Source organism: Stegastes partitus, unplaced genomic scaffold, assembly GCF_000690725.1.
Source record: "Stegastes partitus isolate 25-593 unplaced genomic scaffold, Stegastes_partitus-1.0.2 Scaffold477, whole genome shotgun sequence".
In the NCBI taxonomy this organism is placed as follows: domain Eukaryota; kingdom Metazoa; phylum Chordata; class Actinopteri; family Pomacentridae; genus Stegastes; species Stegastes partitus.
In genome coordinates this window covers 194,805-221,598 of record NW_007578208.1, presented here as the reverse complement: position 1 = coordinate 221,598, position 26,794 = coordinate 194,805, and the positions used below count along the sequence as shown (strand labels likewise).

At 42.5% G+C, this 26,794-nt stretch overlaps 1 protein-coding gene across 1 annotated transcript in view; it reads left to right on the top strand.

Moving 5' to 3' along the window:
* Window positions 1–26,794, top strand: part of LOC103360983 (receptor tyrosine-protein kinase erbB-4-like) — a 357,047-nt gene that overhangs the window by 221,752 nt on the left and 108,501 nt on the right. The window contains exons 6-12 of the mRNA XM_008286939.1: window positions 2,518–2,636; window positions 4,350–4,491; window positions 9,891–10,004; window positions 10,291–10,417; window positions 13,418–13,491; window positions 19,348–19,438; window positions 22,784–22,983. Coding sequence (XP_008285161.1) covers window positions 2,518–2,636; window positions 4,350–4,491; window positions 9,891–10,004; window positions 10,291–10,417; window positions 13,418–13,491; window positions 19,348–19,438; window positions 22,784–22,983 — 867 coding nt within the window. The remainder of the gene's footprint in view (window positions 1–2,517; window positions 2,637–4,349; window positions 4,492–9,890; window positions 10,005–10,290; window positions 10,418–13,417; window positions 13,492–19,347; window positions 19,439–22,783; window positions 22,984–26,794) is intronic.

Here is a 26,794-nt window from a genome sequence, read left to right as displayed (position 1 = left end):
AAAGGTTCCTCGTCCCTGATAAAGTTCAAGCAGTAGCCCTTATTATATCTCATACACAATGAAACAAGTTCATTGGTGCTCTTTATACCCTTGATGCCATTTGGTAGATTGTAGGAAAAATTTCTTTAAGTTAAAAAAAAAAAAAAAAAAGTTTCCAATGCAAAAAAGAAAATCTTTATTTATGAAGTTTCTTTGTAAACCAAAAAAAGAAAAAATCTTTCATGTAAATGGGAAGCGAGAGGCAGTGGCTCCTGTGACTGATGCCGCTGTCCGCAGCCTGTTCAAATGGAAGCTTCCAGGCATATTTCATGAGATGGATTCCTTCTGTATTTGTTGTCACCAGCCTGTTTTTTTTTTTTTCCCCCCTTAAAGTGGAAGTTTAAAGCCAAATTGATAAACAGCATTGCGTCTCTCCCTGGCAAGGTCATTTGTTTGACAAAGTGTCTTTTGAATAAAGCAGGCCATTTCATTTTAGCCCAGGCAACGTTAATGGAACGCCGCTGATGGTGCGTTAGGGGTGAAGTGTGCGTGCGTGCTCGCCTGTTTGTTTGGCGACTTGTCCGCGGCTTGTATCTATCACGGTGATAGTATCTCGTCACGGCGCCGCTGAAAGGGAGAGGAACCAGGCTACGTGCACGCTCGCACAAACACGTGCACGTTCACTCAGCGGCAGGCTTTTAATGTTGTACGCCGGCGTTGTTACTTTTCCTAGAAAGTACTGCGATTAATGCTTCACGTTCAGGGTCGATTAGGATATTTGTGGTTCATTTGCTTGAACCTTTGTCAGCGTGTTGAACACGATGGCAGAAAAAGAGCAGCTCAGATAAAAGAAATGTTAAAATTATGCATTTATGAAGAAAAAAACAGGAATAATGTAATACTATAATCCCGAGGTGGGCAGTCCTGGTCCTCGAGAGCCACAGTCCTGCATGTTTTAGATGTTTCCCTTCTTCCAAGACACCTGATTCAAATGATCAGCTTATCATCAAGCTCTGCAGAAGCCTGATAACGATCCTGATCATTTGAAGATCTTGGAAGAAGGAAACATCTAAAACATGCAGGACTGTGGCCCTCGAGGACCAGGATTGCCCACCCCTGCTATAAACTGTCCAGATACACATGTTTACAATCCAAATCAGACAAAACATCTTCAACTGATCACAAATACACAAAGAAATACTATGACTTGTGATGGACAGGTGATCTTCACCCCGTCTCTCGTCCAATACTACGACCCATAGAGCAGATATAGATAATGGATGGATCAGTGAACCATCCGGTAACTACATTCTGTCATTTTCACAGTAAAAACTCCTCCCGCCACTTTTACACACTCCGGGGAGTTCGATAATCAGATATCAGATCATGTTATTTTTTTTCTTCGGGAAGAGGTGAAATCGACTGGAGTCCTGATATTTCAGGCTAGATGGGATTTTGAAGGTGTGATGGAAGTATAACTGATAACTTGTGCGCCAAATTACTGAACCTCGGGGTTAAAATATTTGAAATGAACCGCGTCGAAAGCATTTCCTGAAATAGGAATCATTTTGTCAAGTGACGAGCCCGACGCTGGAGTGGACTTTTTTCCTTTTCTTCTATATAGCATCCACCTGTTGTTCAATCTATGAAACACACACGTGCATATTTAACACTGCCAGGAAATGTATGCCTGTCCTGTGTAAATGCCACTGCTTTATCCACCCCCCCAGTAGCTTATAATTTTGCAATCTTTTCCTGCTCTTTTCTATAAGTCCCACTGCTGACACTTAAGCTGCGTCTCTTAACGGCTGTCTTTATCTGCGAAATGGCAGTCCTGTGTACATTTGCATATGGCAGTCGAGGGAGAGAGGCGCACAGGCATACGGCAGCCCGTATGACTGCAACAGGCAGGCGAGGGAAGGGTTGGACAGATGTTGGCTCTGACGGTTGTACACTGAGTCAGATAGGAATCGCTGTGTCTCTGTCACATCCAGCCAGAGGCCCTCGGGGGAGCGCACGGGGAAACGAAAACATGATTGAAGATAGCTAGTAGGTGGCAAAAAAAAAAAAAAAAAGAAGCACGCCTCGGCTTCGGCTGAGCTCGCCACATGCACACAACACACACATGCAGGAGATAGCAGCGCAGATGCGAGACAATTAGACTCGTGATTGGTCGTCCTGCGGTGCATCTAGTCGGCGTCTAGTCGCGGAAGAATCTCTTCTGTCTAATTCCACTGAATAGCTTCACCTGCATGACTGTCAGAGCAGAAGGTGACAAATTGAACCGCAGCCCTAGAACAAATTATATATCTTTTCGATGCCATTCTTCATTCAGCACTCTCATCTGAAAAGTTTCACAGTGATACAGTTTTTTTCTTTTACTCTTAAGGCTGTTTAAATATTGTTCACGGATTACCACCCGCCACCTGAAATGAGCCGACAGGTGTGTTTTAATGCTGGGTTTTTGCTGTTGTGTATGATGCCACTTTGCTTCTGTCTCCATCTTTTTTTTTTTTTTCTGCATCTGTCACTCTACAGTAACTAAGACGGTGTGTGCCGAGCAGTGCGACGGCCGGTGCTTCGGTCCCTACGTTAGTGACTGCTGCCACCGTGAGTGTGCAGGTGGCTGCTATGGCCCAAAGGACACAGACTGCTTTGTAAGTGAACACACACACTCATGCACACATTTACTTTTACATCATCCTGGGAACAGGTTGTTTCCATGCTTCTATTCCTGGTGATACGGCTCACGTCAGCGCGGTAACCCAGATAACCTGATCACGCTGTACTTTCCTGTTTTTTTTTTTTTTTTTACAAATCTGACGTATTTTCCTCGTGACTTTTTCCCATCCTTAGATTCAGGGTACATCCGCCAAAGGATTTATCCCTTACACACTCAATTTTATACCTCAAAATGCCACTTGTATGGTAAATATCATTAGATGACATTTAATTCCCATTTCTTCCTGACACGAGTGTCGTTGTTAAATATAGACCTCGCCTCCATCCCGGCTCTCCACCATGTGCTTTATCAGTTTTATCTTCATCCCTCTGCGCGTTAAACTTGCTTCTGTGGTTGTATTTCCGTCACTGACGGAGCTCTTCTGCAGGTTCTTTGTCATAATTTTTTCATACCAGATTCTTCCCATCCTTTATTGTGCTCAAAGCTGAATAAATCCAGAAGTCTTTGACATCCCCTCCACAAGTCCTAAAGATCCCCACTGATAAAAAAAAAAAAAATACACCAGTCCATGTGGTGCTTTTGTAGATGCATCTCCACCTCAAGACATAAACCCAGATTCAGTCATACCAAACCTGAGGAACCAATCTTGTCAACTTGTAGGTTTGGATTCTTCCTCAGTTTCCATGTCGAACACATGTGACTGCATTACTCCAGTACTACAACCTGATAATGTAATTTTACAGTGTTCAAACATGAGTTGTAGGTGAGCTGGTGTGCTCGAGCTGCAGCGAATGGAGAGGGAATGATTGGAGAAGAACTTGGAAGGCTTCATAGATTCTCACATTCTAAAAGAAAGCAACAGGGTAGTGTTACATCTAATCATTAAAGGCATAAATGGGACTCTAAATGGTTATACAGCGATAAGTCTTCAGGGGTTTAATCAGTGACCGGAGAGAGACTTTAAGTGGCTCGTATCAAATTTACTTTTTTGTCTTCAAACATTTACATAGATAATTTTAAATCCAGAAATATCACATTTTTCCAAGTGTGAAATGAGTTATCCATCAAATCCACAGCTCGGTTTATATCTTAGTTTAAAAAAATAACAGTTTTTATACCACTGATCAGTTCTCTGTGGCTCTTCAGGTCCATCAGGTCCACTGCAGCAAAGCCTAAACTACAAACAGTTGGTCGACAGGATGGTCCTGCATGTTTCATTGTTCTTGTTTCCAGCTTATCTTAGGTTCAACTTCAGTTCAACCACGTTTTTGTCCGTCCACGTGTCCTCACAGTGACCAGAGGTGTTTTGCAAGAAAACCTGACGGCTCGTGTACGTGCAAGAAAACTCAAATTAAATTTTGTTCCGGCGGTAATTTCATTGGGTGCTCGCAGAATATTCTTCGCCTCCGCCATTCGGTAAAATCACCTCTGGGTACTCTGGAGGGAAATTGCAATTCAGATCCAGTGTAGTAAATGCAAATGTAATGTTTTCATCCTCTAATTATGTTTAAGCACAAGCATTAGGGTTGTATGATATGTATGATTGTAAAGGCACACGTTTCTCCACATGTTTCTGAAATCCCATTAACCCCCTTTACTGTACGCCACCTCCGGGGACGAGCGAGAAAATGTGTTTTTAATTTGGATGAATTCGAGTAAAGAAGCTTTTTGTGTGCTTGTTTGGCAGGCGTGCACCAACTTCAACGACAGTGGGGCATGTGTGACCCAGTGCCCCCAGCCATTTGTGTACAACCCCACCACCTTCCAACTGGAGCACAACCCCAGAGCAAAGTACACCTACGGAGCCTTCTGCGTCAAGAAGTGTCCGCGTAAGTCTCACCACCTGGACACACGGATACACCTGCTTTACTGAATCAACTCCTTACAACTCATCCCAAAACTAAACCTTTAAGCACTCACACCACGGGACAATATCACAAACTTCTTGGGTTTCTACAACCCCAAACACGTTGTCATTTGAGAGCCAAGGTTAAAAAAAGGAACCAACAGGGGCGCCGCTAAAGCTCACCTGGTTGAGGTGGCGTCCCATGTGCAGGGCGACAGTCCCGATGTGGAGGTCGTGAGTTCGAATCCCGCTCAGGGCCCTCTCCCACACGTCCTCCCCCATTTTCCTGTCTCTCTCTCTCACTGCACTATCCAATAAAGGCACAAAGGCCAAAAAAATAACTTAAAATAGGAAACAACAGCAACAAAATCAGTGATGTTGGATGTCATTAAGTTATGACACAGACAAGTACTAAAAGACAGATAAACATTCACACCTTGTTCGAACACTGATGTACCTAAACATGTACATTGGAGCAGAAAAACATGAACCAAGTTGAATTTTTTACCATGACGTTTTTCACTTTCACACAAAAAAAATCTCTCACAAGTCAACACATGTCGCAGTTCGGTGATAGATGATGTGCGTTTGTATTATTAAACACAAATGGTTAATGCAAAACAATTCTGCCTTCATTAACTGTTAGTTATATGGCAACCTTTCATGCTAAAGCTAACTTGTTTTCCCCCACTAGCAAACAGACATATAACAATCCACTAATAATCAATTCAGGAAAGACAGTCCATCCCATCCACCACTGCTGTCTCTGAGGATTAGATCAAAGCTTATTAGCTGTTACATGAAGCATCCTATGGAAAGAAAAAAACTACAGCGATACAACTGTCGAAACTGCTTATTTAATGCACATCTGTCAGAATAAGCCTTTCTATTCCCATTTGCATAATGCTAGAATAATACTCCAAGTATGGCTGTGCATGCATACTGATTGTCATGGACACACGTGCATGCAGAGCGCATGGACACCAGCGAGGGCACTACTGGGTTTTTTTTTTAGATGCCTCATTTCCATCAGGCCCTGGCAGATAAATGCAAACACTTCTTACTGTTTTGCCTTCACATACAAATCAATGCATCGCCATGAACAACAGCAGCAATTACATTGTGGGAGAGCTTGGATTGCATTTACTCCTTAAGCCTCTCATAACCTTCTCATTACTGCTGGTAGATCATTTTTCAGGGCAAATAATGCGAATACTCATGCAGCTTGTTGTATGTTTTCCCAAGATAACCTCAATGTTTGTGAGTCCTGTGTGCGGTATCTTTATGAGGACCGTTACGAGGTTTTAACTTTAAGAATGTGGACATTTTCTTTTCAAATTGATGACATTTTTTACTTTTACCAAGATGTGTTTAAACGTTAAGACCTGGTGGTAAGGTTGTTGTTGGGTTAAGTGTCGATTTAGACGTTTAAAGTAATTGGTGAGAGGATGCATCGTATTAACGTGGGCTCTCGCTTTTCATTTACAATTAAACCACAAACACCAAACTGCCGTTCACGTTAACAACCCCACTACTGATAAAGTCTGCCACTGGATGTATTTTTAGAAACATTTGTGACTCATTAGCTCCAGTTCTCAGGATATTTCCATCTCTCCAAAAACAGACAAATCAATTTAAATTTGCAATTATTTTACAACACATACACTGTAATCTGAGAGGAGCAGCCACCAGACCCAGGAACAGAAATTTAACATTTCCAGACACCGTTGCTTTAAACAAAATATTCGTCTTGGACTAAAACATCTGTCATCTAACATCTGTCCACATCTACCTAACCGCTGCCTCAGTATTGTGACTAGAGGAGCCAGTCTGGGACAGCTGAGCTTTACTGTGAGGTCTTCCCAGTTTGGCAAAACACTCGGTGACTTCCTGCTCTCGGATTTAGCTGCACTAATGTGTGTAGTCAGGATGGTAGATGTGTTCCAGTGATATCCTCCTGAGAAGAAGCTGACTTGTCTCTTTCCTTAACAAGTGTATGTGGAGGTTCAGACACAGTGAAGTGGCACCAGAACATCGAGGCACTGAGGCAGCGAACGCCTCCCCATATAGGACGACTGTAGCTGAACACATTGAGCAACCTGATGTCTCGCTGTACAGGCACTGGTCTGCTAAGTCGCCCTCACTTCTAGAATAAAACTGGGACTTCTGGGTACAACAGTTAAATCGGTGAAATTAACTTTTTTCAAACTAAAACGCTTCAAGTGTTCGAAACAAATAAAGCTAATCAACGCTATCGGATATTTTTCTATCTATTGCAAAAATCCCACATCCATCTTTTTAAAATTTGAGAATTTTATTATGACGTGAATCCAAAACAAGTTGTGCATGATTGTTTGTTCAGGAACACACGATGGAACAGTAGCCATACAATCCATGAGTCTATCTGAAAGATGTCTGTGAAGATTCTCAGTCGTCTAGGTCATGGTTATTCTCATAGATTAATCGTAGCAACTGGACTTAAAGTCTTTAGAACTCTCCCCAGGAAGATGAAACCTCATCCACACCCAGCCACTAAAGACCCTAACGAACCCTATGTGGCAGGAGGAGCACTAACGACTCAAACCCCCAATCGAAACCAAAACTCAGGCGTTAATGGATCCTTAAGGATATCTGGAACTCCCAACTAGTCAGTCAGAACTGATGAAGCCTCTTGGATGAGAGGTGGAACGTCAACCAAGTTCAGTGGCTACGATTAAACTACTAGAATCTATTTGAAAGACATTTAGCAGTTGTACAAAAAAGTGAAACTAGTCTTCCATGTTTAAGTTGTCACAGATCTCTTTGTTTTTCTGAAGTAATGTGAGAAGTAAAGCTCAGTGGCTTTGTCCCCGAGTCTACACAATCTTTAAACACTCCATACAAGTTGCTTTCTAGCTCAGAACTCTGCAGGAGGTCCTTCAATTCCTGAAGTGTGGCCACAGCTGAGCTGCTGGACAGCTGCAGACAACTCCTCAAAGGAGAGGGATAACTCCACAGAGGCTTCCTGTGACTCACCCGGCTTAGGCAGTCCCTCCGTTACAGCGTAAACACAGGTTGTCTCTCCACTGAGTAGTGAGATGTTAGACTGGAAGGTGAGAGTTAGTCACTGAGGCTCTGCCAGGAAGCTTGAGGTGTGTCATCAGGTTGGACTCTCCAATATTTACTTGAGTTTAAAAACAGAACAAAGTTTGAGCATCTGCATCTCGGATAGAAGAGATTTGAGTTCTAATGAAGACCTTGTTAAGCTCCTTAAAGTTATCGTTCTCAGTCCCATTGATGATCCTGTCTTCTCTCAACTAAACATCTCCGTCTAACTCCTCAGACAGTTTCTCTCAGTAGCTAATGTAGACTTGGTTTATTGCCGCTATGTTCTAAATTGTGTTTTTCCCACCTCCCACTTTCAAGTTAATGATTCAAAGTGGTATTTTCCTAATTTTCATCGACTCCAGAATCAGAAAAACAGTCAGCCTTCTCATTAATTAAGTGACTGGTTGCCAGTAAGGGTAATGTTGGCGGTGTACTAGAAGAGCTGTTGCTGCATGGTAACTATTAACCGGTTCAATTTAAATCAAACCTGGCTGCCTTTACATTGCCTTCTGTCACCACATATAGTGACTGTTGGGTTTAATTTTCTCTACACAGCAGTGACTGGACAGAAGTGAAGTGGAGGGTGGGTGGGTTTCCTCTGGGTAGACGTACAATTCCACTCCTGAGCTGATATCTACCTGTTTGGCCAATTTGTTCTCCAATAGCCAGAAGAACATGTTCTATGGAGCACCAAGGAATAGCTCTAACCCCTAATGCCTAATAGGAGGCATACCCCCACGAGGGAGGGACGACATGAGCAGAGTACAAAAAAGAAAAAACCCAGTTCACACATTGTACACCTTCAGCGTACAGTTAATGAATTAAATTAGCATAACTTTTCTTTAAAGCAGCGGTACAAGAAAAGCTCAAACTGTCCCAGAACCACTCAGCGGGTCCACACACTTAGCAACTATAGCTTTTCCTCACTTATGCAAACTTCCTGCATGCAACTTACCTTATTGAGAATCACCATAAATCTACAGAGCTGTGAGAGATTTATCCATCAGTGGTCGTAACGTTTCCGTGAATCTGATCCTCAGTTATGTGGATTATTTACTGACATGCAAACAAATCAGATTCAGTTGAACCTCCTTCTGATTGTGACACACATTTAGATACTCTGGTCTGTGAGGATATCTTGCCGTGAAACCCCGAACAAGAGCGAGCATGTCGGGTAAATCCCTCAGTCAAGCAGGCAGCAAACAAATCCCTTAATAGAGCCAATTTTTATTTATTTCCTAATATATATCTTAATGTTGTATCCCTGGTCAGGACCTGAAATACTCTTTCATCTCAGCAAGCCGTCTGCCTCGACACAGCTTGCATCCAGCCTGAGGTTGTGGTATCTGGTGTTGGCAAAGGGAGCAGACGAAATCAGGAAGCCGGGGATTTAACCTGCATCGACGCAGTATCTCCTCTTCTTGCTTCGTTCATCCTAATATTACCTGATTGTTCTGCGGCAGCTACCGCTAACCGCTCACCACACCCACGGCTAATTGTGGACGCCCCACACTGTTCACTACAGCAGTGAAAAGGCCAAGCAGCAGGGGGGGATGTGAGGATGTGTGCTGGAAGGCAGGGATACTTTTAGATAGGTTTAAGATGCACTGTTAAAAAAAAAACCCATTTGTGATCAAAGTAAATCCCCTGGTGCCACTTCTTTTTGTGGTTCATATGTGGCATGCTGAAGCGTCAGTTTAATTCTTACGCCGTTAGCTCAGTGGGTAATTCTTCCTTATTTAGTTTCATTTATTCCTCTGATTCGTTAGTCTGTTTGTTAGCCTCGTGACCTACCAGAGCCTATTGACTGCTACGATTATGCGCGGGTTGAGCTACCAGAAAGTCAAATCAATTGAGCAACATCTGCATAAATTAAGACAGAACTGTAGAAAAAGTACTCGATATAATGTATAATGTATGGTTCATAAGAGACGTTTTTATATTTTATTGCAAATAAATGAACACGTTGTGTTTCTAGTAACGTTAGTCGGTGTTTTTTCATGACCTCCTACTTGGTCGGAGTAATTATTCTTATTTAAATATTTATTTTTTTTCTCTGATAAGTTCATGTTATGCTATGTGTGTACAACATAAATAACTCATTACGTGACCTCTAATGCAGTTCATTTGTAGTCATGGAAGCATCGATCAGGCAAAGTTACCCAAAGTGACTTTCAGCACTTTCTTTTCGATGTGATTGCCGACACTCTACTGCCACTTATTGTGCTGTATGTTCCTGTGTGACAAACAGCAGCAGCCATCTGTGTTTGACATTTACAATGAATTGCTCTTCAGATAACTTTGTGGTGGACCATAGCTCCTGTGTGAGAGCGTGTCCTAGTAACAAGATGGAGGTGGAGGAGAACCGCATCAAGATGTGCATCCCTTGTACCGACATCTGCCCGAAAGGTAAACAGATGTTTGAAAATGTACGAACTACATGAATAATAATTAATCAGTATTTAAATATTGTTATAATTTAGAAAGTTATAGCACAAATAATTATGATGTTATTTGTTAATATTGAGTAAGCTGAGAAGACCATTAATACCTCAAACCACCCATTTTAGGACTATTTGGATCTGTCTGGATTAAAATGTATTATATTACCTTCTGCCATTGTTTTTACATGTGGCCAACATGAAGACATTTAATCAAATTAATGCAATCGACTGTTTTACTGTGTGTTGTCCAGCCTGCGATGGAATCGGCACAGCCAGCCTGCAGACAGCTCAGACGGTCGACTCCAGCAACATTGACAAGTTTGTCAACTGCACCAAAATCAATGGCAACCTAGTGTTCCTCATCACCGGAATCAAGGGGTGAGAACTGAGAACGTTCAGCCTATCAGAGCGACGAATGATCGGGTGAAATAGATAAGAGTGAAAAGTAGAGCTGCTCACATGTATTCTGACTAAACATTTTTCAAAGGGTTAGGAGAAATGAGAACATGATGATAATACCGTACGATGAAGCTGAAAAAGTTAAGAATAACTTTTGTTTTTATAATATAGTGCATGAAAATGTCTTGTTTGTTCTTTCACAACATCACTGCCCTGTTCTGGGTGAGCCACACTGTGCCCTTATGTTCAGAACAACACTAAATTGCTTCTCTGTGGATAAGTACTTTGCAGCCTTTGTATATAATTGACTAAATATATACGGTGTGTGTGTATAGTGTTCACCTACCTTGGAATTTTTATCCTTTAATTGCTTTGTCATGGTCAATATGTTTTGCCATTTTCTGACAAGAATTTAGAGAAAAGACTCTCTAATGTCAAAGTGAAAACTGATTTATAGGAAGTCAATTCATTAATAGTGAAAAATGTAAAATAAGTGACTTTATTAGTATTCATCCCCTCAAGTCAGTATTCAGTAAACACACTTTTGGCTACAGTTACAACACTGAGCCGGTGTGAACAGGTCTCAGTCAGCCTTGCACATCTGTCCACTGCAACTCAAACTCTGTCAGATACTGACTGGGATCATAAGCAAACATCCTTTTCTTTAGGTCAGCCACCAATTCTCAGTTGGATCGAGGTCTGGGTTCTGACTCGGCCACTCCAGAACATCCACCTTTTTATGTTTAAAGTATTTCTGTGTAGCTTCGGCCTTAAGTTTTCAGTCGTTCTCCTGCAGGAAAACAAATCTTCTCCCAAGTCGTGTTTCTTTTACAGACTGCATCAGTCCTCCAGGATTTCCCCATACGTTACTGCAAAGATTTTGCTCTTTATTTTTACAAACCTTCCAGCGTCTGCTGCTGAGAAGCGTCCCACCATGATGATGATGCCACCGCCATGCTTCATCGTGTTGATGGTGTGTTAGTGGTGACAATATAACGCCTAGTGTTATGGCCAAGAAACTCAGTTTTGGAGTCCATAAAGCCGTAAAGCAACGACTGGCAAAGAATAAGCAACACTTGTTGTATGGACAGTCTCTCCCATCTCAGCTGCTGAAGCCTCTAACTTCCTCAGAGGAGTCCTAGATGTCTTGGTGGTCTCCCTCACAAGTCTCTTTCTTGCACAGTCATGCAGGTTTGGAGACTGGCAGAATATGCATGGACCATTTTATTTCCATTTACTAATGAAGGACTTCATTGGACCTCAAGAGATACATTCAGTCCATCCCCTGACTTCTGCTTTTAAATAACCTTTTTCAAGAACCTTTTCATGGACTTGCTCAGATGATTTCACCAATCATGTGACTTCAAGCAACAAATGGCTGCACCTGTATTGAATTAGATGAGCCGCTTTAAACAGGGACTTGTGCATTTGAATATGTTATGTTTTGATATATTTTGCTTTACATTGCAGAAATCTTTTTTCACTTTGACATGAGAGTCGTTTTTATAAATTCAAACACTGATTGATAGATTGACCACAAAGCTTCCAACAGGGGTGAATACTTCCCATAGAGGCGCTGTAACCGCCTTCCTCAGTTCAGCCGTTGTACAAGTCACCTGTACGAAAGACAACACTACGATGGCAGGTCGACAAAACACTACATTTCCAGGCCATTTCTCTGAACAGTGAGATACAACAATCAACGAGTTGTTTGTTTTACTCACCTCTCTGGATGTCAATCCTTGAGTCTGTGGAGACTTCCTGAATGTGCAGTTGGCTCAGTTTCTATGCTCAGACATTTTACTTTTCTATCCCACTACACTCAGCCGGTTGTCAAAAACAGCACACGGGTCGTGCACACCACAATGAAGGAAAACACTTCCAGAAGTATACGGCTTAAAGTTCTGCTGTGCCCATTTTAAGTCAGACTTAGTGTGTAGCGTTCGGTCACGCAACATCGCAGGTGTGTGTAATTTGGGTCACTTAGCATAACTGGAGAGTGATGCATTAAATCAGTGATTAATTAAGGCTGATGCGACTGTTTTTCCTCGACTTAGTTAAAGATAATCACGACTACAATAACAGTGCCATCTACATTTACCTACACAGTTTTTAACATCGTTTATATACTCACGTGCAGCCACATGTACATTCAAAGTGGACACATTTAGAGCGTGTATGTTCTACAGGTGTTAGCTGAGAGTGTCACCTCTGGAGATGCAGAGCAGACAAACCATCAGTGTCTTCTCTGCTGCAGCAAATCCTCTCTTCTGCTTCCTTCTCCTGTATTGTTCTATATTCTGTCTGTTGACTTTTTCTTTTAAATAACTCTGTGACAACTGCAAATTGTAAGTGCAGCAAAGCAACAGACTTCTAGTGAAAAAAAGAAAAGCTTAGATATAATTACAATTACTGACTGAAGCTTTGTTATTGTGACAGAAGTAAATATAACTCTGTACTTTCACTCCTGGCACTTGCATTCAGCATGAATTTCTTTGCGTCCAACGACTCAAATATTGGCTGTCCTGTTTTTTTTGTTCTACTATTAATGTAAATTGCTCAAGATAAGTGCGTTGAAGCAAGGTGTTAATTTGTTGAATGAATTAAGTGTCGGTAAGGCAAGTGAGACGGGCTCAGAGTGCCTGGATATTAAGAAGAGGGCAGTTATGTGGTATGTATATGCAAATTGCTCTAAGAAAAGTGATCTAAGTGTGCGTAAGACTCCAGTGAGTAGCTGCAGAAGACCACGCTAACATGCATGTGCTATTTCTAGATGGATATATAGAACTGTATCCATGCAGGCAAATATTCACAGACAAGTTTTTAAATATTTTTCCACAAGAAAAAACAAACTACATAAAGAAGGCATAGTGTTTTTTTTTGCTGTGGTTAAGAAAACCCCGTCTTACCTGCACAGTACAAAAGGGAGATGCTTCTTTTTTTGTTTGTTTCAGTCTGATCTCTTATTATCATTCACAGGGACGTCTATCACAACATTGAAGCTTTGGATCCAGAAAAACTCAACGTGTTCCGCACTGTTCGGGAAATCACAGGTGAGTGTGTCGCTTCCTGCACGTGCACAACAATTAATAAATACAAATTAATCTCCTCTTTTGAGCTTTTATGCCATATATACCATCCACATACATGCTGCCTGTGTGTGTCTGTGTGTGTGACTGCCTCACCCCGTCCCCTTGAGACTGTCCACACCAAGGACAGACATCGCAGCATAAGATGAATATCATATGAGTCTTTCAATCTCCTCTTTCTCTCTCTCTGCTGCTGCTTCTCCCTCGGGGAGTCCCTAGCCTTGAGTCCCACAGTCCCAGCTCTCCCTTCACGCACCATGAAGAAAAGATCCAAAACATGTGGTGCGCATCGTTAATCCTCCAGCTCCCCTATGCCACCGCCACTTTTGAGCTGCATGTGTACTGTCATCTCTCCAGCCCAGACATTTGACAATGGCATCAGGAAAAAAATAAAAAAATAAACGTGCATCTCTGATGTCACATCCCCCCCTGAAATGAGAGAATATTACAGTTAGTTATGACGGGGGGAAACACAGGCCTTGTAAAATAGTAGCCCCCCTTTTGCCTTCGGATTGCATCAATTGCATAATAAGAAAAAACAATTTCTCACGTTGAAATCTTTAACTTTTGTTTTTCTCTTTTACTCCCTCTGCAACCGACGGCATGCAAATACTATCATAACCGATGGTAATAATTCTTTAAATGGACTATATGAGGTGATAAAAGCACACAAATTAAGTGGCGGGACAGTAGGGCAGTAGTAGTAGTTTTCCTACTCGCTCATTATGCAGCTCATGCTTTTGTGGCGCCACCACATTTGTCTGCATTATCGGAAAGGGATTCAGGGCACGCAGTCGGTTTGTCGAGTTCAGCAGCAAACAGAGTAGCTCAGGGTTGGAAGCGAACCAACTTATGGCTCATGTATAAAATATATAATACATAAGTCATAAGTTCATATTGTCCATGAGAGGAAATAAGTGACTGACCACAGGTGTCAACTATAGATGATGTGTACATCCAATCAAATCAGATGTGAAGCAACAAGGAGGCAAAACAAACTGTGGATTCTTACAAAGGGTTAGAAAGCCTTAAGTGAGCATGGTCAGAACAGCTGAATGTGCAAAAGGGGCAAAGCAGGACAGGTTTTAAACTCTCATCCACTGACAGAGTGTTATTAGTAAACAGCCATTACTGCATAATTAGCTGCTGTCTGACTAAATTACATTCATTTCACAATGAGAGCTCAAAATATATAAAATGCAAAGTTTACAGTCGTGGCCCCGTGTGCGTCTGTCCCCGAACGCATTTTAAAGCATTTTTGTGTAGCTGATGAAAATTTGAATACACAGGTAGAATAGAAATGTGCGCTCACTTAAACTGCCTGAGACTAAATCCCTAAACTTGAGAGAGGATTTTTTTTTTTTTTTGCTTTTCGCTCTTCTTCTATGGCAGTTTGAGAGCAGGTGATGGGGCATAAACCAGTGGCCATGTAGTCAGACATGTGTGTCAGCTCAGCTTGTCATCTCTCCGAGCTGTCAAGAGAACGTGACTTTTGACAGAAGCAGCCAACCTGCCTCTCTGACCCCAAGGTCACAGCGAGCATCGCTCCAGCTTTCAAATGAGCTGTGTAGGAGGACAGCTCCCGTCGTCCACACCAGCACTCCCGTCTTTCCCCCCCTCTCCACTCCCGCTCCTTCGTTCTGTCTCAGAGGGACTTCTGCTTTCTTTATTCCAGGACCTTTAAAGACATTCCACCGGGTCAGGTTTCACCCAAAGAGTGGGCGATCAGCTCACACAATTTAGCATAAGTGGGTTCCTTCAGTGTTGCGACTTAGAATGTAATCACCACAACTTAAGCACTCTTAACCTTTGCTTGTAAGCTCATGGCCTTCTTCTCTAAGTGGCTCCACGGTATAATTTGCTGTGTGCATTGGTGTGCTGCTGATGTGGCTCTCGGCACAACATGAGCCACTGCTGGGTGATCTTTTCACTTTGCTTTTCCTGCACGAAATCGCTCGTTGGCAGGGGTGAGAAGAAGGCAAAGGCTCTGAAAGGTAAAAAACAAAGCCAGTTTTTTTCCCTTCATCGGTACTAATTAGCCTTAGATTACCTTTTAACAAGTGTTACTAGCGTTCATACATTAGATGTACAGGTGCTACATGTATGATTTTCTGCAATGCTTTAGCACCTCCTTCAAATGTATTTATTCATTTTACCAGTTAGGCTTTTTATTTATTTATTTTCAATTCTTGCAAAAACATTAATTCTGAAACTTTCCTACTGAGGACATTTTGAAATGAGTGACAAATATATTTTGTTTGTCACTGAACACAACCAAAAAAGGTAAAAGAAAGCAAACTTCCTTTCCCTCGAAACACACCGGGTCCCCATGAAACTCCTCCTGGTTAGTGTGCATGTCAACCTGCAGCAGTGGATTGGTGAAACCATGTCTTTAAATAGCAGCACCACTGATGCATGTGTTCGGTATAAACCTGTGTGTGTGCTGCTGTTGTTACAGTCTGCAGGAGGATCTAAAAGTGTCTTTTGAAAAGTTGTTAACGTGTTGCTGTGGCTCTACCGAGTCGTCCTCCTGTTAACACCCACTTATCACTCCGCGTTCTGCTTCACCGCCATGTCTTTAACCAGCATGTGGCTGCTGATCAAGAACTTAAAACTCACACAGTCATGCCTGTTACAGTGCTCTAGCATTTGTCCAGAATATCCTCATACACAGACATTTTAGTGATGTAGTGAGATGTAACTGTAATTCTTTGCAGTTCGTTATATACTCTTTGCTGGCCTTTTAGTATCTCCCTCACTGTCCTCCACACTCATAGGCGTCACTGCATTGAGCACCGTCCTCCTTTACTAAGTCAGATTTGCTTCACTTCCTCCCATGCTTACCTGAACTGCAGGTGACCTATGACCTCATGTAGTGCAGCTACAACAAGCACACATTGCTAGTTAGAATACTTGTTTCCTTTCATACAGATTCTTCTAACTGTGCTGGTGGTGTTGCAGGATCATGTGAAAGTTTTTGCTTTAATAAACTCATGCTCAGTCTGCCTCCTTCTGAAGTCCATCATTTCTTTTGTGTTGTCTGGACCGAGATGCAAGCTATCGTCTACCAACTAGCCGGCTCTTTCATCTCCTCCCTCCTCTCAATGCAATAGGAAAAGTTTGATCTGACCGGAGGGCTTCCTTGTCTCCTGATCAGACGGCTGCATCGTGCGTCTGTAATGCACAGCTCCTCGTTGGCGTGTGCGTGATGGGCTTGAAGACGGTGACATCTTCGGCGCATTCGGCGATGCTGCCACTTCAGCACACTCCTCCACGTCAATGTGATGATGTTCCAATCTGTGTGTTCAAAGCAATCTCGTAAAGCTGAGGAGGCTCCCTCTGGCCACACTCTGACCCATTTACTTGCTGCCCTGGGAAAGTCACTTAAGTAGCGCTTGGTATACCGGGGTCAACATTACAGATATCACTCAGAGTGACCAAAACGGATGCCCCCCGGATCTCGTGCACCCCGATTCCAGGGTGCTGTCTCCTCGTAAAGCCTTGATGGCATTTGGCACAGTTTCAGGTTCAAAACAGCAGTTAGCACAAAAGCTACAGGGATGTGCACAGATAGAGGGGGCTGGCATTTAGAATCAGGAACATCAGCAGTAGGAACCAGCGTGTTGCTGCCCTGGCACACTGAGCTTCGTGTAAGCAGTACAGTCCACCACCGCTGGCTGAACTGGAATAGCAGAGTTGCATTAGGGCCTGCAGTTGCTTGGCTGTGTTCAGACATCCATCCAGTATCTATACACCACTTAGTCCTCATTTGGGTCTCGGGGGGCTGGAGTCTATCCCAGCGGACTCAGGGTGAAGGCAGGGGACCTCCTGGACAGGTCACTAGTCTATCACAGGGCCACACTTGGAGACAAACACTCACGTTCACACCTGCAGGCGATTTGGAATTAACCTCAACATGTTTTTGGAGGGAGGAAGCCGGAGAACCCGGAGAGAACCCACGCTGCACGGGGAGAACATGCAAACTCCACACAGAAAGATCCTAACCGGGATGCAAACTGGGAATCTTCTAGCTGTTAGGCAACGGCAAGCCCGTGTTCAGAATTCCTCATGGAGTCATGTGATGTGTAGCCTTACATATCTATTTTTCTTTTCACCTTTCTTTCTGTTACTGTCTGAGGCTTCGTACCTGCCTTGAACAGATCCAGCATGTGCACGCCGTTAGCCCATGACTGCATAGGAAAGTGTGCAGAGAGCTGTTATCTTGATTAGGGAGCACTCTGGTCCCTGTGAAATAGCACTATAGTAGCGCTGTGAGGTGCCTCAGCGCTGCAGTTTTTGTCATTAAGACAATTAGCGTTGACAAGTACAATGCTAACGATTCTTTACCACCGCTGCCTCTGGGCTGTGAGGCCGTCGCAGCGCCATAAACTGCACAGCGTGAGATACAAGATGGACAAATGCCAAAAGTGTAATTAGCTTTTAACAAACAACTATTTTGCGGCGACGTATTTCAGGATTCTGTATAAATTTCTCATCATGTTTTCTGATGGGATGAATGCCTAATACTATTTTATCATAATGAAAGCCGTCATATTACTCGTATCTCCTCGTATCTCAGGGAAACATTGTGTTCCATTTGGAAAAAAATTATAATAATATTTCAGAGTTTTGTTGGTTCTTTCCCACCTGTTTGGTTGTAACTGTTGCAGCCTGCCTTAAAAAAAATAAAAAATTGCTCTGGCGTGAGGACGAGTATCAAATTCTGCTCCCTTCCATTTGCATAAGCCCCGGCGTGTGATTCCTCACAATTGCACCGCTTTTTTTATTTTTTATTTTTTCACCTTTCCTCATCAAACACTGCTAATAAGCGTTTGTTCAGGGCCCCGCCGCCGCTCAGCCGAGATTGACAAAGCAAACAAAACAATGTCCACAAACTGATAAAGGTGCTGTTGGTGGTGGGGTGGGAGCGGGGTTATTGCTCTCTTGTCAACAAGCCAAGAAGCAGCTCGCTTCCTCCACAAGTCCGCTTACCTGTCTCCGCCCTCCCTCCCTCTCTGTATAAACAAAATTATGCATCCTGTGGGAGGAAATCACACAGTTTAATATAATGGAGTCAGATACTGTTCATTGATTGGAGAATGCACCATACTGCCCATCACACCCACAAGGCTTTTTATTACCATCCACCACCTCCTCCTTCGCCTTCTCCCTTTGTCAAGAAGTCAATACAGCAGCAGCTTGTGGCCTCTGTGTTTTTCTTTTAGTGCAAGAGTCATTTCTGATTTTTTATTTTTTCTTTCTTGTCATCATATTTGCTTAGACTTCCCTGCCTTCTCCCTCCCTTACCTCCACCCACTGTGGAATTTTCCCTGATTTTTCCATCGCCCGCAAACCAACTGTTTTGTTTGTCCTCTGGTGTTGGCTTGGGGATTGTGCTCCCCTACTGTTCCTCTGCTGAATATTTCATATTTCTGAATCCATTATTGAAAATCTTAAATGAGCCACAGCCATCCTCTCAGCTTTTCATTTAATCTTCTAAATGATTCAGCAGTGGAGAGGCAGATAAAGGGAAATGCAAAAAAATATTGATATGCCAGATTTTACACTTGTTATAGCCGGCATCGACCCTCCTCTTCGGAGTAGCCTATGAGCTTTTCTTTCACGCTGCCCTCCGATGAGACTCAGGTGCTGCGGTTGCTGTGCTCCTGGAATGCTGCTAATTCTGGAGAGCCAGCAGTTGCCCCTTTTATTCTTGTCACCGTGTGAAATGGACAACGTGATGGACAGGTGAGCCTCATCTGTCATTACCGGTGCCTCATTGTAACCCGTGTGTCTGTGTGTGTCTGTGCCCCCATTTAGGCTTCCTTAACATCCAGTCGTGGCCTGACAACATGACGGACTTGAGTGTTTTCTCCAACCTGGCAACTATCGGTGGAAGAGCACTGTACAGGTATGTTGTAGCACAATAGCTTTGTTGTGATTATTTTTTTTAAAATACTGCTGAGCACAATTATAAGGGATGTCTGATAATATCGGCCTGATATTGGCATAAAAATGTAATATCTGTCAATTTTTTTTAACCTATAATCCATCCATTATGTATACGCCGCTTAATCGTCACTGGGATCGTGGGGGGCTGGAGTCTATCCCAGCTGACTCAGGGTGAAGGCAGGTTCACCTGGACAGGTAACCAGTCTATCACAGGGCTACACTTAGAGACAGACAACCAAGCACACTCACATTCACACCTACGGACAATTTACAATCACCAATTAACCTCAACATGTTTTTGGACTGTGAGAGGAAGCTGGAGAACCTGGAGAGAACCCACGCTGCACGGGGAGAACATGGAGACTCCAGATCCTGGGTGTCCTCACCCTGGATGTGAACCGGCGACCTTCTAGCTGCGAGGCAGCGGTGCTAACTACTGCTCCACCTTGCAGCCCATTACCTATAATAAAAACCAATAAAGTAATGCCTGGATTTCACTGGCATTTACATTGAACTGCATCGTGAAGCGTGTAAACAAGTGAAGAGTTCATTTGCAAAAACAGATAACTCCATCTTCACAAACCTTCATAAAACCCACTTTTCCATCGTCTACCTGAGACGATATCAGTCAAACTTTAGTTGTTTCTGTTTTTGTCATTTCTACTGAGTCGAATCCACTCAGCTTCAGTTTGATTGATTTTATCTCAAGAAAACAACAAAAACAATAATTTTTCTGAAAATCTAGAAAAATGGAGTCATCTGTTTTTGCAAATGAACTCTTCAAGTGTGGCTGCAGTAACATGCGTATGTCGATATCGGCTGATATTGGACAATATCGTCACATCAGATAAAAGGCTACTATCGGACATCCCTAATAATTATACTCCAGTTGTGTCACTGCTGCCTCACGATAAACTTTTAAATTAAAGGCAACTGTTGGTATTAAAACCCAGCTTTTGACATATTCCTGCATTAACATACTAAAACAGAAGTGGCATGTAGGGAAAGTAAACTGCGCCACATGAAAGGGTGTCCTTCCCCGTTGCTGTGTTTGTCTAACAGCAGCAGCAGCCTGGGTTTTATATTTTTATATTTCATTCTTATGTAAATTAATAGTAAATGTTATGTAGTTGGCAATGCTTCTGTGGGTCTTGTTTTGTTTTTTTTTCTAAATGTCTAAATGCTGTTGTTAGTGCACAGAACGCTGTGATTGAAACATGTTTTTGATTTATCTGTTTTGAAGAAAAACAACCAGCTGTTTTCAACAAGCTGATTGTGATTCATCATTTACATCTTCGTGGCTTTTGCGAAAGTTTCCCCCCCAAAAAAACATATGTAGTAACATTCAGATGAAAACAAAGTGAGTGTCGCTCGACAATAGAGCGTGGACCGAGGGACACGCCGCTCGTTTGTGTGTGTGTGTTTGTGCAAGTGTGTGTGTGTTTGTGCAAGTGTGTGTGTGTTTGTGCATGTGTGTGTGTGTGCACCTGCCTGCAGATGGAAACAGCAGGCTGCAGTACAAATTACAGGCTGCCACCCACCCTTGCCCCGTGCTTGATCCTGCATACTCTCTTGTCTATCTGATGGCTTCGACACCCCACTGGCTTCCTGTCATTTTTTAAAAACTGTGCAAGGGAAAGTTGGGGGTTAGGCTCTGAAGAAAAGACAAAAAAGAAGAAAGACAGATTACAAAAATATATGCTGAAGTCACCTTGTTGTGAAGAAAATTAAAGCTGGAGCGCGAAACTTTTATAAACGGACGTCCCCAACGTCAAAGCCCTCACCAGACGAGTTCACACAATGCTGATTAAGCATATAAAGGAAATCTCGCCGCATTTTGCAGCATAGTTTTAAATCTGGCATCTGTGGTGACATTCCCATACTGGTGCAATACTTTTTATGTCAACCAGCAGTGATAGGCTTGTCAGGGCTGAAGATGGGGGCAAACGTAGTGATGGAAATAACATCAGCTTGGACTGAAGTGGAGCCTTTTGCTGGAATAAAACCTAGAAAAATTTGTGATGCTCGAGATAAAAAAAGAAATGTTCAGAAGACAGATTACTCTCTGAGAAGAGAAAGTAATCGATGCTAAGGCAGAGGTCAGGAGCGAATGTGTTTGTCTAATTACTCTCATCGGCAACGACGGCACCAAAAGTTCTGCACTGTCGGTGTAAGAGTCCAGCAGGCGATCGTAAGTAAATAAATAGAAAACTGGATGTTCAGTTGATGACATAAGACCTCAAGCTTAAAGAATGCTGCCACGCTTTTCCCCTTCATCACTAAAATAAAGGGACAAAAGTAGTAGCCTGAGGTATGTTCATTGTAAACTGCTTTAGTGGCTTTAAGAGGAAACAGAACAAAGACATTCTTTCTGTATACTTTCTATTTAAAGGTCATTTACAGACAAAGAAGTGTATCCCCTTTGTATCATCTGACAGTTGTACTTTTCCAGAGCGATGTACAAGCTGACTCCACGTGCAATAAGTGTGTTACTATGTCGACTTACATCCTGTCTACCATCTTCATATTCAAGTTTTTTACATTAGTGCTTTAAATTTACTGGAATTGTTAAGTGCACGTTTAATACAAGTTGTCAAAACTGATATTTTGCCATTTAACTGTGAGCTCGGTGTCTTTATCTGCAATCTATTCCAGAGTAGTTCCAAAGATGGTTCATGTATAAACAGGAGATATTTATAAAAAGGTCCTGAACCAGTAAAACTCTGGTTAACGGAGCTGACAGGCACCCTGCACTTAGAAAGAAGAAGATCCATTCTTCAGGACAACCTTGGAGAGTTTGAAAGGGTTTGGCGCCCCTTAATCTCCTACCTGAAAGGTTGAAATTTGTTGACTTGAAACACAACCTGCATGGTAGATATCAGCTGGTAGCACTCCTGGGGTGGAGGGTGGAGGGTGTTCTTTTCCACATTATTTATTTACTTTTTGTTGTTGTTGTTGTTGTTGTTGTTTTAATTTCCCTTTGTGTTCAATTAAAAAAGAAAACAGAAAACAAAGCTGAAGGAAAAGTGCTTGATAGATAACGTGTGAAAGATTCAATAAAAATATTTGAAACAAAAAAAAAACACCCTGAACAAACCGTGTGACAACTCGACAAAAGAACGATTTTTGCAGGCGAACTGACCCGTACCACAAAACCTGTGAAATGAATCCATCTTCTTCCCTGCCTCCCTCCCTTCCCCCTTCCCACCTCCTCTCTCCTCCTCCTCCTCCTGCTCCTCTCACCTTCCGTCCCTTCCTGTCTGGCCCCGTCTTCCTCTCACCTCCACCCATTCTTCCCTCTCAGTGGGATCTCGCTGCTGGTGCTGAAGCAGCAGGGCATCTCGTCGCTGCAGCTCCAGTCTCTGCGAGAGATCAGCGCCGGAAACGTCCACATTGCGGAGAACAGCCAGCTCTGCTACTACAACACCGTCAACTGGACCCGGCTGTTCCGCGCCGCCAACCAAAAGGTTCTGGTCCGCAACAACCGAAGCCCGCAGGACTGCTGTAAGTCAACGCCAAAAAAAAAAAAATCATCACAAAAACAAAAGCAGATAAAACCCGATGTCTGGACAGAAATGGAGGATGATCAAAACCGGTTTCCCTGGAATGTGTGTGTGTTGGTACCAAATCAGTATCACTCTCAAACCACAGTGCATTTGGGAAAAACTCACAGTTGCTGAGTTCAATAGAAACAGATTTCCAACAATGGAGCCTCCATGCTGTGTCTTGAACTAAAACGTATTTACCAGCCCGGTTTGTTTTGTGTCTTGTTCTGGGTAAACTGTGTGCTGCTTTCAAATAGCTTTCGCCTGTGTCCTGTCTGTGTCTCCCGTAATCTGAAGCAAACTCAGAAAAGATGAACACACAGCAGAAGAAGAAGAAGAAGAAAGGCGACTAAATGAAAGCAGCAATCAATGATTCAATTCCGAGGAGCTGAACAGGAGCAGAAACACGGTGCCGCGCTCTGACAACTGTTGAGCTGGAACTTACATTACAGAGTTTCCAACATCTTTAATTAATATTTAACTAGTCGTGAGATGTTGAAAAAACCCCGAATCTGGCTTTTAATAACCAAACATGTTAAGATTCTGTTAATGAGATGAGCTGTGTGATTTCATCTCCCAGCAGTTTACACAAACTGAAAGGCCAAACAAGCTCATCCAGTGTTGATCGCTGGGGTTTCCCAAACCACATCTCACCCATCCTAATGTGTAGACTGTAAGTGACATTTATTCAAAGGCTAAAAGGTTTGGATTGCAACACAGATACAACATGAAACGTATCTCTAAAGCTTTGACCTTTAATATCCTCCAACAACATGGTGAGTGACTTTTTTTTTTGTAAGTTTCTGTGTATTCTGTTTCCAATTTGAAATTCAAGCACCTTGAAGAGAGCTCCGTTTCTCGTACGTTCAAACTCGTTCATAAATAGGTTACACACTGAAAAATTATGGAGAAATCTGTTTGACATTTAATGCGGAACAGAAGGCACGAGTTGCCGTAAAACCCCCGACACAAAATCAACATCTGACAAAACTCTGACTTTTACCTGCGAAGTCAATTTATCGGATTGAAGTTTCGCTGTTCTCCTGCAGAAAGCAGCGACTGAACTGTACGTTCAATAGTAGAAACACACCTATCTGTTAACTCTTTGTCATTAATTTATACTAAAAACAACACTTCCCCCAATTAGCCTAATTAACCGACGAGATCATTCGGTGAGATTTTGGTCGAATTAAATTAGGCAAATAACTGATTTGATGAGATAAAGATTGCGTGGCTAAAAATGGAAGAGCTTTTATTATATCACTGCCACAAGTGTTCAGACGTTCTTCATTTATGTATAATGTTCATTAATGAGCCGGTGTTTGCATTATTGAGTTGGACCCTTTTTGCTGTTCATGTGCTCCTTTCCCCCTGGGCAGTTCCTCAGTGTTGAGCCACACACACATGCACACACACACACACACACACACACACACACACACACACACACACACACAGACTTTGAAGACTTTGGGTGAGATTCAAGAGTCAGATCCTCGACATGGTTCTGCATGTGTGCATCGGAGTGTGTGTCTAAACTTGACTGAGCCTGGCAGGGACTGGAAAAGGGCAAATATCACACAGTTCCAGGGCAGCAGAGACGGAGGAGAAGGAGCCTTCATTTGCCCGCATAGTTTCATGTGAATATGCATGCAGCTGTGGCGATATGGAAATGTCATTAGGAGGAAATGCGGCGAAAGAGCCGCTGCTGTAATGTGAACTAACAGCCAGAACTAAGACTGTAGTCATGTTCTGTGCTACCAAAGGCTTTTTTTCATGAAGTCGTCCTGAGGTGTCTTTTGTCCAGTTAGTTATCTGCTGGATTATTGTTGTGAAGTTGAAGATACAGTCTCGACTCGATAATCCGACCCTTAACAATCTGAAAACTTTGCTATCCGACTGGTTTTTAGGAAAAACGAATGGAATCCATAAAAAACAGCCTTAACATACCGACAGCCTTGGATTACGACTCCGACATGAAATTTGATGTCACCAATCAGGATAACGGCGTATTATCTGACTGAACAATCCCACAGATTGGCTACGTTCACACTGCAGGACTTAATGCTCAATTCAGTTTTTTTGTGAAATACGATTTTTGTTGCGAGTTCCTTCACATTTCCAATTAAATGCGACTTGTATGTGATCTGCTGTGTGAACTTCATACGAGCCAAAAGTGTCCCGCATGCGCAGAAGAGGACACAACGACGTCACACGCAGCGAGCGTGCTCAGTGTTTATGGAAGTAAACATGGATGGTAGCGATGGAGCGTATCTGCCACTCCCGCGCCACCAGCAATGGTGGAAACAGAAGTGTGAGCGCTAACTAAACTGGCATCAGCAGCCAAGTACTGTGTGTGCATTCCAGCCACTTCCACCCTGTCGGAGCATTCCCCCGTAGTGGAAGTGCCCGGAACATGCACAATCGCAATTAATTAGGCGTGAAATCCAGCACTGAGTAGTGTTCTAACAATACACTAGTTATTATAACAACTGTGGACAATAAATATTAACAACAAATGAGCCTTCCAGCATCAAGCCCTCCTTGTATCTGGACCTCCGTCTTGACAGTCCAACATTAAAGAAGGTTTTACATTAAGCGTCGGATTATCGAGTCACGACTGTATTTCACCACTCGTAAAAAAAGCTTTATCAGTTAAAGGTAAAGGTTTGGAATACTTGTCCATATTTGTGCTCAACCACTAACCCAACAGTCTTTTCATCATACATTCATAAACTACAGTTTTCTTTAGGTTTGGTTGTTGTTGATAATTTCCCGTCTGCGGCTCCACATGCTCGTCTTTAAACAGTATGAAGTACGTCTGGCTTTGCATCAGACTGCTCACTCTCTTTTCATTTAAACTATAATCTGACATTGGGCATTCAAACAGTGTCTGGTCCTGAATTTGCATTGCTTATAAGCTCCTTTGATTGAGAAAAAAAATATTGAAACCATAGTGCATAACGCTCTTGCTGAGTCGGGTTTTTAGTTGACTATGGTGAGCCCATAAGGCAGTCGGACATGTTTACATTTAAAACCCTAATTTTGTTCTTTTTGAGTCATTCAGGTGGACTCTCTTGTTTAACTGGGCTTACTGTCACATTGCAGAACCCATGAACTGATAGAAGCAGGATTCATGGCTCCATCAGTTACAAAAAGTCGTCCAGATTTCATTTTGGCTGCTTTATTTATTTATTTATTTTTACTTTAAGAGATCAGGGTCATCACTAATCTTCTTCGTTGTAACTCTGCTCTTCCTACAAGTCAAAATGCTTAGAAAGAGGCCCGTTGAAATCAAGCAGGTGCTCCACATGCCCAAAATTGTCGTCCATGACCTGCAGGAAATAGTCAAGCTGATGGAAGCAAATGTGCTCCAGTTTTTAAATAATTATGTACTATTAGTTATAATTGTGTGTGATTATGGATAATGTACTGTGTGGACGCTTCAAATTCAGAGATTTGTTTGATTACCTCATTGGATTCTTGAGCACATGGGCACAGTGTCCATGAACCCGGTCCACATAATCAGACTGAGTTCTGAATGTTGGCTCATTACGGCGCCGCTCTTACTCGTTTATTTTGGTTTTGTTTGTTTTTTTGCTTATTTGTATGATTTCTAAATGATTTATTCTTAAAACTAATTAATCTAATGAGTCCTAATTGCAATTAATTAAAAAGAACCAAAATATATAATTATTTTTTTGTCGTCCCATGTTGCACGGGGAAAAGATAATTTCCCCAGCTGCCCCGCTACAACACTCTTTAGTCTC